The sequence below is a fragment of the Gouania willdenowi genome, chromosome 4, assembly GCF_900634775.1.
Source record: "Gouania willdenowi chromosome 4, fGouWil2.1, whole genome shotgun sequence".
NCBI lineage: Eukaryota > Metazoa > Chordata > Actinopteri > Blenniiformes > Gobiesocidae > Gouania > Gouania willdenowi.
The window spans coordinates 12,411,717-12,425,371 of NC_041047.1; the positions used below are offsets into that span (position 1 = coordinate 12,411,717).

Sequence of the window (13,655 nt, forward strand, 5' to 3'; positions counted from 1 at the left end):
ATACGATATCAGCACCAATCATACATACTTTTATTACTTATTTTGTGATGGGGAATGACAGAAAAGGCTTGATCAAGTGATGTTACTCAAACAGAGAACAATAGTCAACAACAGTAGGAATGAGAAAAACTGATCCATTTACTATTAATCAATTGGTTACATACATTTTAACCATCAACATAATATCTACAGTATTCTACAATTGAATAAATATAATATAATATATATCGGAGATTTTAGATGCCGTCCGACAAAATCCGATATTTGTTTTCTGGCTGATATCGGACCGATATTTGATATCAATATCGGTTCACTTTACTTCCATCTAATATGCAATTAGTGTCTTGCCATTTTTTTTAATCAAACAGCAGGAGTTTGCATTTTTTCTCGCTTTTAATTGTGCCTGAGCAGCTTTAAAGAAGGTTATAAAAGACAAGCCGTAAAATTCATTCAATGTCTGATATTCACCAAGGATTAGCTTTACATTTATTAGGATGCTACTAACCACTCTCTGTGCATTAAACATTTATCCAAATGTTACGTTACTCAGCTGCTTGCTGTCATCCTCCCAGGTTGCTCCCCCCCCTCCCCTCATTATTCATCCAATCACGTGCACCCTTTCTCTAGGAAGCATGTGGATGCAGACGAGAGGAGGGGGAGCTAAAAATAGCGTCTCCTCTTGTATTTCCAACAGGAATAAGAAGCAGCGAGGAGTGCAGACTGAACGTGGGAGAGATGCTGCTTGATGTGACAGACTCCAGGTGAACCTAGGCCAGTGTTAATGCACTCTTACAACTCATACTATGACTACTGCTGCATTTCTAAAAACTCATTTCTTGCTATTTTTTCTGAAAATGGTGATATACGACATAAATCTTACCAGTCTTACCAGAAAGACAATTAAATTTGCTGATGAAAAATGCCACACAGGCACATTCATCATTTTTTCATACATTTATATACAGCTATGCAATATGTGCATCTTTTAGCTTTTTCTCCTATAAGGGACAGCATGTGTGAGTGAGTTCTGTAGTGTGGCTAGTTTAGGGTTAGGTCTCAGCAATCCATCTGTGCTTTTAATGCTGTACTGAGAAGTAGCGAAAGCAGCGAGTCCTAAAATTTTTATTTTAATACAAAATAAGCAATAAAACAAAAATATATTGTTATTGGCAATATTGTAATTTTCTGTATCTCCAAAATAAAAATATCAATATATCTTGAATCTCGATGAATTGCCCAGGCCTACATGTATATCACTTTAAGCATCTGTTCACAAAAACTAAGGTTTCAAAGTTTTTTAATTACCGTAGTATTTACCCCTTTTTTTTTTTTAAGCTTTCCTAGTAAGTAATTTATTTATAAAGTGCTTTTTGCAGATAAACTCACAAAGTGCTGTACAGAGCAGTGGAGAGATTAATACAACAGGTGCAACATCATAAAAAAGTTCAATGCAGAGAACACGTTTTGTGTATGTAGCTCTTCATATATGACAATAAAACATAAAGTATATTCTTATTTAAACTAGTTTAATTTCCCAATTCATATTCAAGATAAGTTTTGCCAAAGCCAGGATGAACTCAGGTTAACAATGAATCCTCTCATGTTCAAATGTTCATATTTTATTTGTGTTTCTTCTTATTTGATGCACCACTCTGTACATATTTTCTGTTCCTTGTATGTATTCATCATTTGTATAATTGTTCTCTATTAAAGATTGCAACATTCATATTACGCTCACTCTGTCACTCCTACTGCAAATTACAAATGTAGTCACGAAGCCTCTCCTTGATTCTATACCAGCATCAACTCTTCAGTGATAGCTTTATCTCATTGTTTAAGACAAGATATTAAATACTAGTGCACATATGTATATGGTGGGGGTCACCAAACTTGCCATATTTTTGCTCCTTTTAATGCATTTTTGCAACATTACTCCCATTTGTGCCACTTCACTAACTTATTCCAATGCCTTTTCTGCACATTTTTGGCACTTATAAACCCTTTCCACTACTTTTACCACCTAATGTTGCATATGTTGACTTATTGTTGTCACTTTTAACCTCTTTTCAGCATATTTCATACCTATATTTGCCAATTTAACCACATTCACGATTTGTCATGCCCTTTATTTGCCAATTTAAACTAATTGTTCCTACTTTTTAAATTACAACCCTAACCCCTGAAAACAAGTATTTTAATAAAAAATACGCTATAAAGAAAATGTATATATTGATATAGGCAATATTTTACTTTTCTATAGAAAAGTCGATATTTATCTTGAATCTCGCTATATTGCCCAGCTCTAATGCACACATTGCATGTTTCTAAATGAGGTTACATCTAACTACACAATAAGTGCAGCAGCAGATTGATGTTGAGGATGAATAGACTGTATTTGGTTTGAATATGAATGAATGAATGAATGAATGAATGAATGTGCAGCACACATGAAGGCTCAGCCTGAATATTGAACCTGACAGCATGCACACAGCACTCCTTTAGAGGGAAAAGTGCAGAAACCTAAAACCATATATACATGGGGGAAAAAAGCCTATGATCATTTACATCCACCCAGTATTTTAAGCACGGGTATGTCATCATGCCACATTTAGTAAAACAATGAGTCGGTATCTATTGTAATCTATGTTATTCTCGTTAGGGAAAAATACACCACATTTCAACAATGATGCATTCCTATTATTTTTCTTGCTTCTAACCATCCGACGATGTAAAACGCCTTTTTTCTTCTGCAGGACAGACCGTGAGTCAGAGCAGATCTGCAGCAGAACAGCTCCTCCATCACACACACACACACACACACGCACACACACACACCTTCTTCTTTTTTTTTTTTTTTTTTTTTTTTTTTACATGGAGGCTCTTTCACGGTGGAAACAGCTGTTAGTGCAGCATCAGCTCCGTGTCTCCTGCTCACATCTAAAATCTAAAATCATTCCTTCTGATATAATAAAACACACAGCAGCTCATCATAAACACACATTAAGCATGGTGTTAAATATAAGGGCAGGGCATGTATTAGATTATTAGAGGAAGAAAACGCACCTTTACAGCTCTCTATCCGGCAGCTTTCCACCGCGTCCAGCCCCGCAGAAACACAGTCAAGCCACAAACACTGAGACACGCAAACGCCACACACAGGCTACAAAATAAAAGCACACTTCATCCGGTTATTTTCCAAGCAGTTCATTGTACTTTATTAGATTAACTTAAAAAAAAAAAAAAAAAAAAGACGTTCTTAAATAACTAGCACTATTTTACTCAAACAATTTAGAACCTCTTAAACCAGTGCTTCCCCCCCTCTTTTAGATCGTGACCCCATTTTGATATCAAGAATTTCTTTCAACCCCAAAGACATATTTTTCTAGGATTAGTGACATGTTTTTCCAGATATTTTATTTATTTATTCATTTTTTTATTGCATTTTATTTGAACTAGATTTATTTTTGGTAAAGTGAAAATATAGAATACAGTTGTTTAAGATTGTGTGTTTTAATTTGGGGAAAAATCTGTAATTACTTACATATTTTTATGAATTACTATACATTTCAGGGGACCCCAATTAAACTCCAAGCCAACCCCACTTGGGGTCCCGACCCAAAGGTTGAAAAACATTGTCTTAAAGGATTATGTTTATCATTCATTCATTCATTCATTCAAGCAAGTTCATTTTGTCTTCTTTTTTTAAATAGTATGTTAAGGTTTCATTTATTCAGACAAAAAAAAATTTGAATAACTGAAACCTTAACATATTATTCATTCATTCATTCATTCATCAATTAATTAATTAATTAATTATTTAATTAATTAATTAATTCATTCATTCATTCATTCATTCATTCATGACAGCCTATTACAAGTCTACAACACACAAAAAACCATCACAGTCACCTGTATTCACCCCGAACACAATTTTGAGAAATTATGCTTAATATAAGAAATAAAATAAAATAAAAAAGGAGCCTTAGTCAACCCATAGTGGCTCCCATTTATAATAAACACCAAGATTTAGACACTGTGATTAATGTACTATATTAACATACTGCATTAATGACCTTGGGAAAGAAATCCTAAACAGTATAAATGGGAAACACAACAATTATAAAGACTGGAATCTATCATTCTGTGTGTAATGAAGAAGAAGAAGAAGAAGAAGAAGAAGAAGAAGAAGAAGAAGAAGAAGAAGAAGAAGAAGAAGAAGAAGAAGAAGAAGAAGAAGAAGAAGAAGAAGAAGATTAAACATAAACAACTTGGTTGAGTCTAAAATATAGCAAATAATAGAAAATGGTATTTGTGTGGGCAATTAAGCTGTTACATTGTTATCATATCATAAACAGTTAAGTAGTTCTGTAGGTAAAATAAAATAGTATAGTTGTAGCTTTAACTTGACAGAAAAACCTATTTCCGGTCTGTCTTTAATTTGGACACTTTTATGCAGGCCGCAGCAAGTGAATGGCATGTGGGCGGGACTTTAGAGTCCGTAGTATATGATTGACAGATATTCTGGCCAATCCAGAGCCGTGTATTTACCCAGCGTCCTCAGACGTCCCTCCTAAAGCACTGAACCGGATCTTTCATATTAATGAGACCTGCTGAAAAGACTAAATTATTGATCATGAGGTCATCAGTAACCACTGCTGTCAATGTCACCTAATGACTACAGCTCCCATGGGCATATATATATATATACACACACACACACATATATATATATACATTTTTTTTTTTTTTTTTGGTTTTTACTGCATTTAAGGCTGATGCTTGACAGTCATCCAGTATTTGTTTCGTTGTCAAATCAATTTAAAAATGAAATGTCATTGAAATAGCAAATATAAAATTAACAATATTACAATATAATCAAGTCTTCACTGTAGAATTGTTTCGTTTGGGTTGCATTGCAGTCGTGGAGACCTTTGAGCGTCACGTAAATGAACATGTATATAAGATATATGATATGATATAACGCCATTTTTCCAAAAAAGTGCCACAAATTTGTGCGAAATCCCATTCAGTGCAATTAAAAACTATAGAAATAAACTAACAAACAGTGCAATAATAATTAAAAAAAAGTAGGATGGATGGATGGATGGATGGATGGATGGATATGGTGGTGGTAAATTTGTGTGTTTATTATTCAATATAGAAAAACTTTTTCAGTCAAAGAAAAAAGTGTTCAAATGCAATTATTTAATTTATTTTTTTAATTTTTTGGTGCATTTTTTGCTAATTTTTTTGATTGAAAATATTTATTTTTGATTGAAGTAAACTTTTTTTTATGCTTTTTTGATTGAAGTGATTCTTATTTATTTATTGAAAAAAAAAATCATTTTTTAAATTGAATAATAAAGACAAATCTTCCTACACAGATGGATGGATTCATAGCTCCTCAGCCTGATTGAAGTAACGCAGCCAAACCGAGAGAGGGCGCTCAATCGTGCTTCCCTCCACATCATTGGATGTTTTACTACTTCCGGTTCTCTTCCTTGCGGTGTTTACTTCCGGTAACACGACATTTACCGACATCTACATGCGTTTCACGTTTTTGTAAAGTGTGTCACAGTTTTGGAGCCACTTTAATTTATTTTACTCTACCTAAAATCAATTTAAAGGCGAATCGCGAATTTCCCGGGCGACAATTTTATTCATTCCACCAGGTCAGGTTCGCTTTCACTGGGATTTTCTCGTGGCATGGACAGAATAATATGAGCTTAGTCATTTTCTACGTAGAGGTCAAAGTTAATTCAGGGAGACAGTTTGACAAAAAGAAAGGAAGATAGATTTTTTTTTAAAAAAAATCTTTTTAACCGTGGTGTCAATGCAACTGTTTTATATTTAAAAAGGGAAAAATTATCCCGTTTTTAATTTTTTTTTTACATTATTTTTATTATTATTTTTACTATTATTATTATTATTATTATTATTATTAATAGCCAATGATGGGTTGGTGAATCTACTGTAGTGTTACTATGGCATTTTGACTATATACGTGACTCATTATTTATGTTTTGAAAGTAAAAAGAACTAAAAAATATTGTTAGAAATATGGAATAAGTTCACCTTCGTTCGTTCTCTTCATTGTAAATACTGAACTAGAATGAACTCAAATTCATCATCCCTTTTGCACTACTCGTCACTGCACTACTGCACTGTAATCCTAATGTTATTATCTTGTTGTATTATCCTATTTAGTATTGCACATATTCGTCTTTACTGTTTATGTTTTCTAGTTAATTGTTATTATTTAATGTTTACATTGTTAGAGAGACAGTTGACCAAGTCAAAGTCCTCGTGTGTATAACATACATGGCCATTAAAGTTCTTTCTGATTCTGAAAAATAGCCTGTTTTACATCAGTAAGTGTTAATCTGTATCATATTTAAATCAGTAATAATGGAAATTTGTTGTTTTTTGTTTTTCATGGTTCTCTTTATGTGAAGATCCTTATATATATATATATATATATGGTTTCATAGGTTTGTTTATTTACATTTTTTGTTCCACTCACTCACACTCTCTTGTGTTTTTGTTCCTCTCTCCTGTTTACAGATGAAAGCTCTCCCTGCAGTCACAGCGTCATGCTTCCCCGGGCGGGTAAAGAATTTCTGGTTCGAATTCGGTTCTCGTGGCGGCCCTTATTTCAGGGCCGGTACTTACTGGTTACCAACATTCTGAGTGGGGGCATCATGCTGTCACTGGGAGATATCTTGCAGCAGAGCTATGAGAATCGTAAGGACCCAGCACGAGTCCGGGACTGGAGGAGGACTGGTGAGGAAAAAAAAAAAAACAGACAAAACCAGCAGCAGAGACTTGTATATGTTTGGATTAGGTATCTGCTCTTGGGTTTTTTCTCACATACGATTATGTCAACATTTAGTGGTTCAGAATTTCTCATGTACTTAAACGTTGACATCCATCTAAAATGCAGTAAAGATGGAAACAAAGGTAAAAACCTGTGCTTTAGACTCTCCAACTTGACCAGTTAATAAACACTTACCAACATGACTGCATGATATAGCTTAAGCATGTTTGTTGTGATGAAAGATTTAATTTAATTACTGGTCATTCTATGTCATTTTAACACATTTTTCCACTCACTCCGGTCTCAAAAAATCCAGAAATGTTTTACCAATTGTTCCGTAACACGTCAATAGGTACATTATACATTTTTTAGTTTGATCAGATGAAAACTTTTTGAGATATGGATAATTCAGTGAGTTAGATACGTGTCAATTTTCCTGTGTCCCTTTTTTCCTTCCGTTTTCAGCTTCTAATACCTCAAAAACTACACCACAGGAAGCAGAAATTTAGTATAGTAATTAGGGATGTCCCGATACAAAAAAATTTCACTTCCGATACGATATCGATATTGCAGCTTTGCTTATAGGCCGATACTGATATTGATCCGATACAATATCAGCACATAATTTTATTACTTATTATGTAGTGTGGAATATGTGATATTACTCAAACAGAGAACAATAGTCAGCAACAGTAGGTATGAGAAAAACTGACCCATTTTTATTAACCAGTTGGTTACATACATTTTAACCTTCAACATAATATCTACAGTATTCTACAATTGAATAAATATAGTATATATTGGCGATTTTAGATGCAGTCCGATAAAATCCGATATTCGTTTTATGGCTGATATCGGATCAGGACACCCCTAATAGTAATACAGCTCCACCTACCTATCTGATGGACATGCCAGTCCCTCAAAATTGGAAAAAGGTTTCTCTGGGTGTGGGGCTCAAAAATAGTTTTGGCCTTCAGTAAACAACTTAACATGTGCCTCAGCTCCCTGTAATTTGATCAGCTTTGAGCTATGAACATAGACTGTTCACATCAATAATGATTAGTCAGATATTTGCATTGGTTCTTGATTGACAGTCATTTGAAATTCTAAAAAATACCTTTTTTTTTTTTTTTTTTTTTTTACTATTTTCATTGGCCCATAACGGCATGTGGGAGTGTAAGAAAAAAAAAGATCTCTGTTTTATTTATTATAGTATAGAGATGACTCTTTCCTGGGATAAAAATCATTTTTTTAATATGCGATGACTTCATTTTTATTTTAAAACTCACCTTTGTGTTATTTCACCACATCTGATATTAACAATCCTTTACATGAGGTCATTGTAGCTTCTCTCTGTGTCTTATAATCATTTATTATTTATTAGTTTTTGAGGGACTGACATGTCCACCAGATAGGATGTATCGCAGATATTTTTGTATATTTTGAGAGAGTAGGTGAAGCTGTATTACTATACCAAATTTCAGTTTCCTATGTGATGTTGTTCCTGAGATATTGGAAGCTGAAAATGGAAGAAAAATAAGGACGGTAATAGTCACAGAACAATTTTGAAACCGAAGTGTGTGGCCGTTGGTCATTTGTGAAATGACATAGAATCACCCTCACACAATGATACTAAAACTTATTGAAAAATGATAATATTAGTCTGTGTGGCTATGTCTTTGTTTCACTCCCAGACCACATTGAGTGATAGCTTTAAGCTGTGTTTTTGTCATTCTTTCCCCCACAGGTCGGATGTTTGCTGTGGGTTGTTCCATGGGTCCGGTGCTGCACTACTGGTACATGTGGCTGGACAGAGTCTACGTGGGAAAAGCTATGAACACTTTGACCAAGAAGGTTCTGGTGGACCAGGTGGTGGCCTCGCCCACGTTAGGGTTGTGGTATTTTATAGGTAAAAGAGAGTTTTTTTCAGCAGCTCGACATGCATACAGCAGAGTTGGGCTCAATTATATTTTCTAATTAGAATTACTTCTTGAATTATTCATGTTCAGTCACAACTCCATTATGATTACGGTGACGGGCATTTTTTCCAATTACAGCTATTATTTGTCCCCTCAAAGTCAATTACAATTACATTCTCAATTACTAAAGTTCAAGTACAATTAACTACAATTACTGTGAGCCTAATATAAATAAGCTCATAAAATGTAACCTTCTTGTGTTAGCTTTCTGTTAGCATCTATTATCTTAAATGCCTTAAATCAGCTGTAAAATACACTAAAAAATATTATCTATCATCTAGTTTGTTTTTCATCTCTTGGTCGCCTTGTTAGGCTTCCTAATCAATGAAAATATTGGTATTCATATTTTTTGCCGTGGGTGTCTGAGCCTTTTTTCTGTCAGTATAAAACCTCGATTTACATTTTTTTTAATGGTAAAATCCTCAAGAGAAGTGACAGGTAGACTTGATATGAAACACATTTTAATAATTGTTAACTACATACGTTCCACAGGTTTGCATTTAATTAAATTGTAAATGAAATGTTTTTTAATAGAATTTCCATGATAATTACAATTGCAAAGTAAATGATCTGAATTCAATTACAATTCAATTAAAAATTACAACAGCAACAGTTTTTTCCAATTCCAAATGTAATAATAATTGTAATTAATTATAAATTACACGATTACAAGTATAATTGACCCCAACCCTGACATACAGTACATGCTGCTGTTTCAGTGGGTGTGGTCACATGAGTGGTTTCTGATTACGCACAGGTACAGTAAGTACGGTAAGTTCATACAGAATCAAAGGTCGCTCAAAGAGACGTGGGAGGGTTAGACTAACACAGTGTGGGTATTTATTACAGCATGGTTGGCGTTCAAGGGTCAAATTGGGATTAGTCTTGGTTTTGACTGAACGTCATCCGTGTTTTATTAGATATCTAAACTGCTTTCGTTGTTTTCATCTTATCTGATACTTTGTTTTAATGAAGAGCCGCTTTGACGCACATCCGACATCATCATCATGTGACGGCATTATGTGATCCCTGTTTATTGCAGGTATGGGCCTCATGGAGGGACGCACGTTGTCCCAAGGTTGGGCCGAGTTCAGAGAGAAGTTCTGGGAATTTATCAAGGCAAGTCTCAATTCTGTGACTTCTGTCATTTTCTGCATTGACAAGAACACGTCATATTCAGTCATTTCAAAAGCTGCAGTGTTTTCACTTGCAAGTAATACCGGCTAAACTATTTCTAATTTGACACCGTTTTTTAGGGCTTTGCATTGCCATGAATCTGATGATATGAAACGATTCACGATTCCCACGTCATGATACAATACATCCCAAATACATAACAAAACAATAAACCTTACATAGCGATATATCGCTACATCATTGATTACAAATTTCACCTTTACAAGTACAAAATGGTGTAAAATACAATTTATTTAATCTTTTTTAAACTTGTGAGAACAAGTAAATGGTAACTAACTGTAATTCAACTACCAATATCAAGAACAAGTGGTATTTTTATATCAAATTATGTGAAATTATTCAAAAAAGTTTAACTTTTGCTTCAACAACAGATTCTGATTCTGTTAAGTTCTTAAATTCTTGAGAAAAAAAGTAACCACATACATCTATAAAAGTGCCCAGTGTGTTTTAAAATAAATAAAGTGCATTCAACTTCCAAACTAAAATGCATTGAGGAATGAAGTAGTTTAATGAGTTCTGATGTGGTTCACTGACACCTAGTGATCAGCGATCGCGCAGTGAAATATTGTGATACATTGCAGATTTACATTTTTTCTCACTCTCTTACCAGTTTTAGAAAACTGGGTCCTTCACAACTCACTCATTAATCCATCAATCATGAAAAGCCATGACTGTTAATTAAGAAGCTTTTATCATCCTCTCTGTAATTTCATTCACGTATGCTGTTCCTTTAACAGGCAGACTGGTGTGTTTGGCCTCCTGCTCAAATGATCAACTTTTACTTTCTCTCACCAAAATTTCGAGTGGTCTACATCAACGTTATCACCTTAGGGTGGGACACCTACCTCTCCTACCTTAAACACAGAGTAAGTAAAGCCACACTCATAATCAAAGGAACAAATCTGGCCGTTTAATGTCTGTAGATCAGTGATGTCACACTCAGGTCAGATCATATCTTATCGGAGACATTGGCCTTTCGTGGCTGAACTGTGTGCTGGATGGGTGTAAAAAAGTGCACCTAAAATGAATAAATGAATGACAAATATATGAATAAAAGCCACATGTAGAAAAACAAAGGTTGGCTTACAGTGCACAATAAAAACAGGTTAGGAAAAGAACATACCATTTATAGGATATATCACATGGTGTAATCACTTGTTCAAGCCTTTTCTTCATTTTTTTTTTGCGTTCAGTGTAAATAGGATTAAAATTTTAAAAACAAGATTTTGAGTTGCCTAGTAAAGGATTTACAGGCTTAAACTGGCTATAGAGAGGATAAGCGCTGCTCTCTGCCATGCTACTGGCTTTCTGAGCTTTCCTTTCTGTCAAAAGTCTATTAATCTAGACTTACTAAATCTTGTAGGGTAATAATGTGTAAACTATGATGCTGGATTTGTCTCTGACCTTGAGTTTTACTGATTTATCTTAATTGATGAAATCGGTGGTAAAGTCGGTTCAGCACTAATTCAGAGATGTAGAAATGAGTAAAACTGTGATGGAAGGAGAGGACGAATCTGTGAGAATTCTACTTACAGTATGTTTTTGTAGAGAAATGTGTTTGAATTCTTGTGTTATAGTTTGCCTTTCCCCCCATCCTCCCCAGTGTGGTCACTGGTCTCTAGCTTTTATTGATTAGGCTCCTATTAGCTTTATTTACTTTAAATTCAGTATAGGGCTGTGTGATATATCGATATTCAAGATATATCGAGTTTTCTATTTTGGCGATACAGAAAATTACATTATCGGCTATATTGACATTTTTTTAATATCTTATTTTGTATCAAAATACTTGTTTTAGGAGTTGCTGCTTTCAGTACCTCTCAGAACAGCATGAAAAAGCACAGTTAGATGGATTTCTGAGTGTGTACTAACCCAGATCTACCATTAAACAGGTCACACTACAGAACTCACTCTCACGTGCTGTCCTTTAGAGGAGAACAAGCCAAAAGTGGCACATACTGTGCAGCTGTTTGTTAATAAATGTGCCTTTGTTGCATTTTGCATCAGCAAATTTAACCCTGAATTGTCTTTCTGGTCAGACTTCATTTGATTGAGATTTATATCGTATATCGCCATTTTGAGAAAAAATATTGAGATATGACTTTTGGTCCATATCTTCCAGTCTTAATTCTGTATTAGTGATTAAGCTGAGTGTGTTCATCATGTCTTTGTGTTATTACCTGATTGTACTTCAGATGCCACAGGCCTTGGTTTTTCCTTTTTAAATAAATGTTTTCTTTTAGTTTCTTTCTCCTTCATTATCCCTACTGCTTATTAACAATGTCCTGCTGATAAATGATCTCCCTGATGCCATTATTACTTCTTTTTGTTGTGTGTTTTCTTGCAGGAGGACGGCGTGCACGCTAACGTTCCGTCCGACATCAGTGTTCAGGGCGCACCACTCGAGGCCAAAGAGAAGAACTGAAGCTGGTGAAGATTGTGTCATAGAGTTTGTGCTTATGTTTTTTTCCTCAGAGAAACTCTGCCTGCCCATGTGTTTGCGTGTTTTTGTCTCATGTTTCAATGTCCTCAACGACTTTTGTTCAGGGATGAAAAGCTGCTTCACTGCCCTCAGCTTTAGCTCCGTACAAACATCTATGGACTTTTAAATTCACTGATATCTGTGAATTGTTTTAGTTTTTTTGTTTTTTTGAAAGGTGGGTGCCTGCATAAATTTTGCCTTAACGTGTTGTTAAAAATAATATTAGTTTTTAATGCCTACCAATCATTACCTATCAATGCAAGCCTACGTTTGACCTGTGCAAAGACCAATGCATGAAAACATGATTCCATGCATAAAAGTTTCTGTATTTTCTTTATTGAACACAAAAGCAGTGATTGCTTGGTAATAAAGTTGTGAAGTGTACGGTATTTATTTTTTTATATAATCTGTATTTCAATAACAGTAATTGATTATAATGGACTTAATGCACTTTGTGTTCCACCAGCTGATTCAATGATTTGGCAGCTGCTAAAAGTCATCAGGTTGTGTGATGATAGACTGTAAAGTACATACGCGTTGCATTATGTATTTATTATGCTTATAAAAATTAAAAACGGATTATCTAACCAATATTTTGAGCGCTTGTTTGTTCATACAGTAATTTTTCTCAGGTTGAATGACACAAAGGTCTTTAAAGATGTCTGTTTTTTTGTTTAAATAAAGTTATCAGTGTATAAAAATAGTGTGTTTGATGTTGTACACGTGCAGACATTGGGTTTACTGATTAATTTTTTTAAGAAACACTGCATGAACAAGAGCAGGTTTTACTGTAAAAAGTTTCATATTTATGCTGCCAACAACACAATGAAGAGGAAACGGGTTGAGTGAGGGAAGCCATTGAGAGATTTTCTGCTCACAGATGCTGAAAGAGTCATTGCTGCTGCTGTGAAACTACAGCCTGCAGCTGTCAGTGGGAGGGATGGAGCTGTAGGTAAATATACACACAACCCTGATTAAATATTGACTGACTTTTGATATGAAGCACTCCATTTTTAGAGCACTCCTCCTCAGGCATTCCACATCACATCCTGCTTTCAAGGATGTCGTGCGTGCGTATGACCATTGCTGCTGATATGTCATATTGTCTGTTTCCTCTCTCAGCATGTATGCAGTGATGCCCCTCACGGTCCTGGTCGTCCTGTTGGTGGTGGTGACCTGT

At 34.8% G+C, this 13,655-nt stretch overlaps 2 protein-coding genes across 3 annotated transcripts in view; one reads left to right on the forward strand and one right to left on the reverse strand.

Moving 5' to 3' along the window:
* Positions 1–3,135, reverse strand: part of rab3ab (RAB3A, member RAS oncogene family, b) — a 31,537-nt gene extending 28,402 nt beyond the window's left edge. The window contains exon 1 of the mRNA XM_028444280.1: positions 3,064–3,135. The gene's annotated coding sequence lies outside the window, so the exon portion shown is untranslated. The remainder of the gene's footprint in view (positions 1–3,063) is intronic.
* A 2,340-nt stretch (positions 3,136–5,475) lies between these two features.
* Positions 5,476–13,165, forward strand: mpv17l2 (MPV17 mitochondrial inner membrane protein like 2). 2 transcript variants are annotated; one of them, XM_028444675.1, is made up of 6 exons: positions 5,476–5,519; positions 6,565–6,783; positions 8,565–8,726; positions 9,839–9,915; positions 10,731–10,859; positions 12,341–13,165. In XM_028444675.1, the coding sequence occupies exons 2-6, from the start codon at positions 6,594–6,596 to the stop codon at positions 12,416–12,418; spliced, it is 636 nt and encodes a 211-aa protein (XP_028300476.1). In that variant the 5' UTR covers positions 5,476–5,519; positions 6,565–6,593; the 3' UTR covers positions 12,419–13,165. The 2 variants fall into 2 exon arrangements, with proteins under 2 accessions (XP_028300476.1, XP_028300475.1); XM_028444674.1 differs by lacking the exon at positions 5,476–5,519 and adding an exon at positions 5,526–5,672 and having other exon boundaries at positions 12,341–13,162.
* The last annotated feature ends 490 nt before the right edge of the window (positions 13,166–13,655 follow it).

What these genes read in the sequence shown, in the direction of transcription:
- mpv17l2 (XM_028444675.1), top strand. Translation starts at nt 6,594, where the DNA reads ATGCTTCCCCGGGCGGGTAAAGAATTTCTGGTTCGAATTCGGTTCTCG. An exon ending in CCGGGACTGGAGGAGGACTG is followed by an intron (nt 6,784 to 8,564) that starts GTGAGGAAAAAA and finishes TTTCCCCCACAG; the next exon opens with GTCGGATGTTTGCTGTGGGT. An exon ending in AGGGTTGTGGTATTTTATAG is followed by an intron (nt 8,727 to 9,838) that starts GTAAAAGAGAGT and finishes TGTTTATTGCAG; the next exon opens with GTATGGGCCTCATGGAGGGA.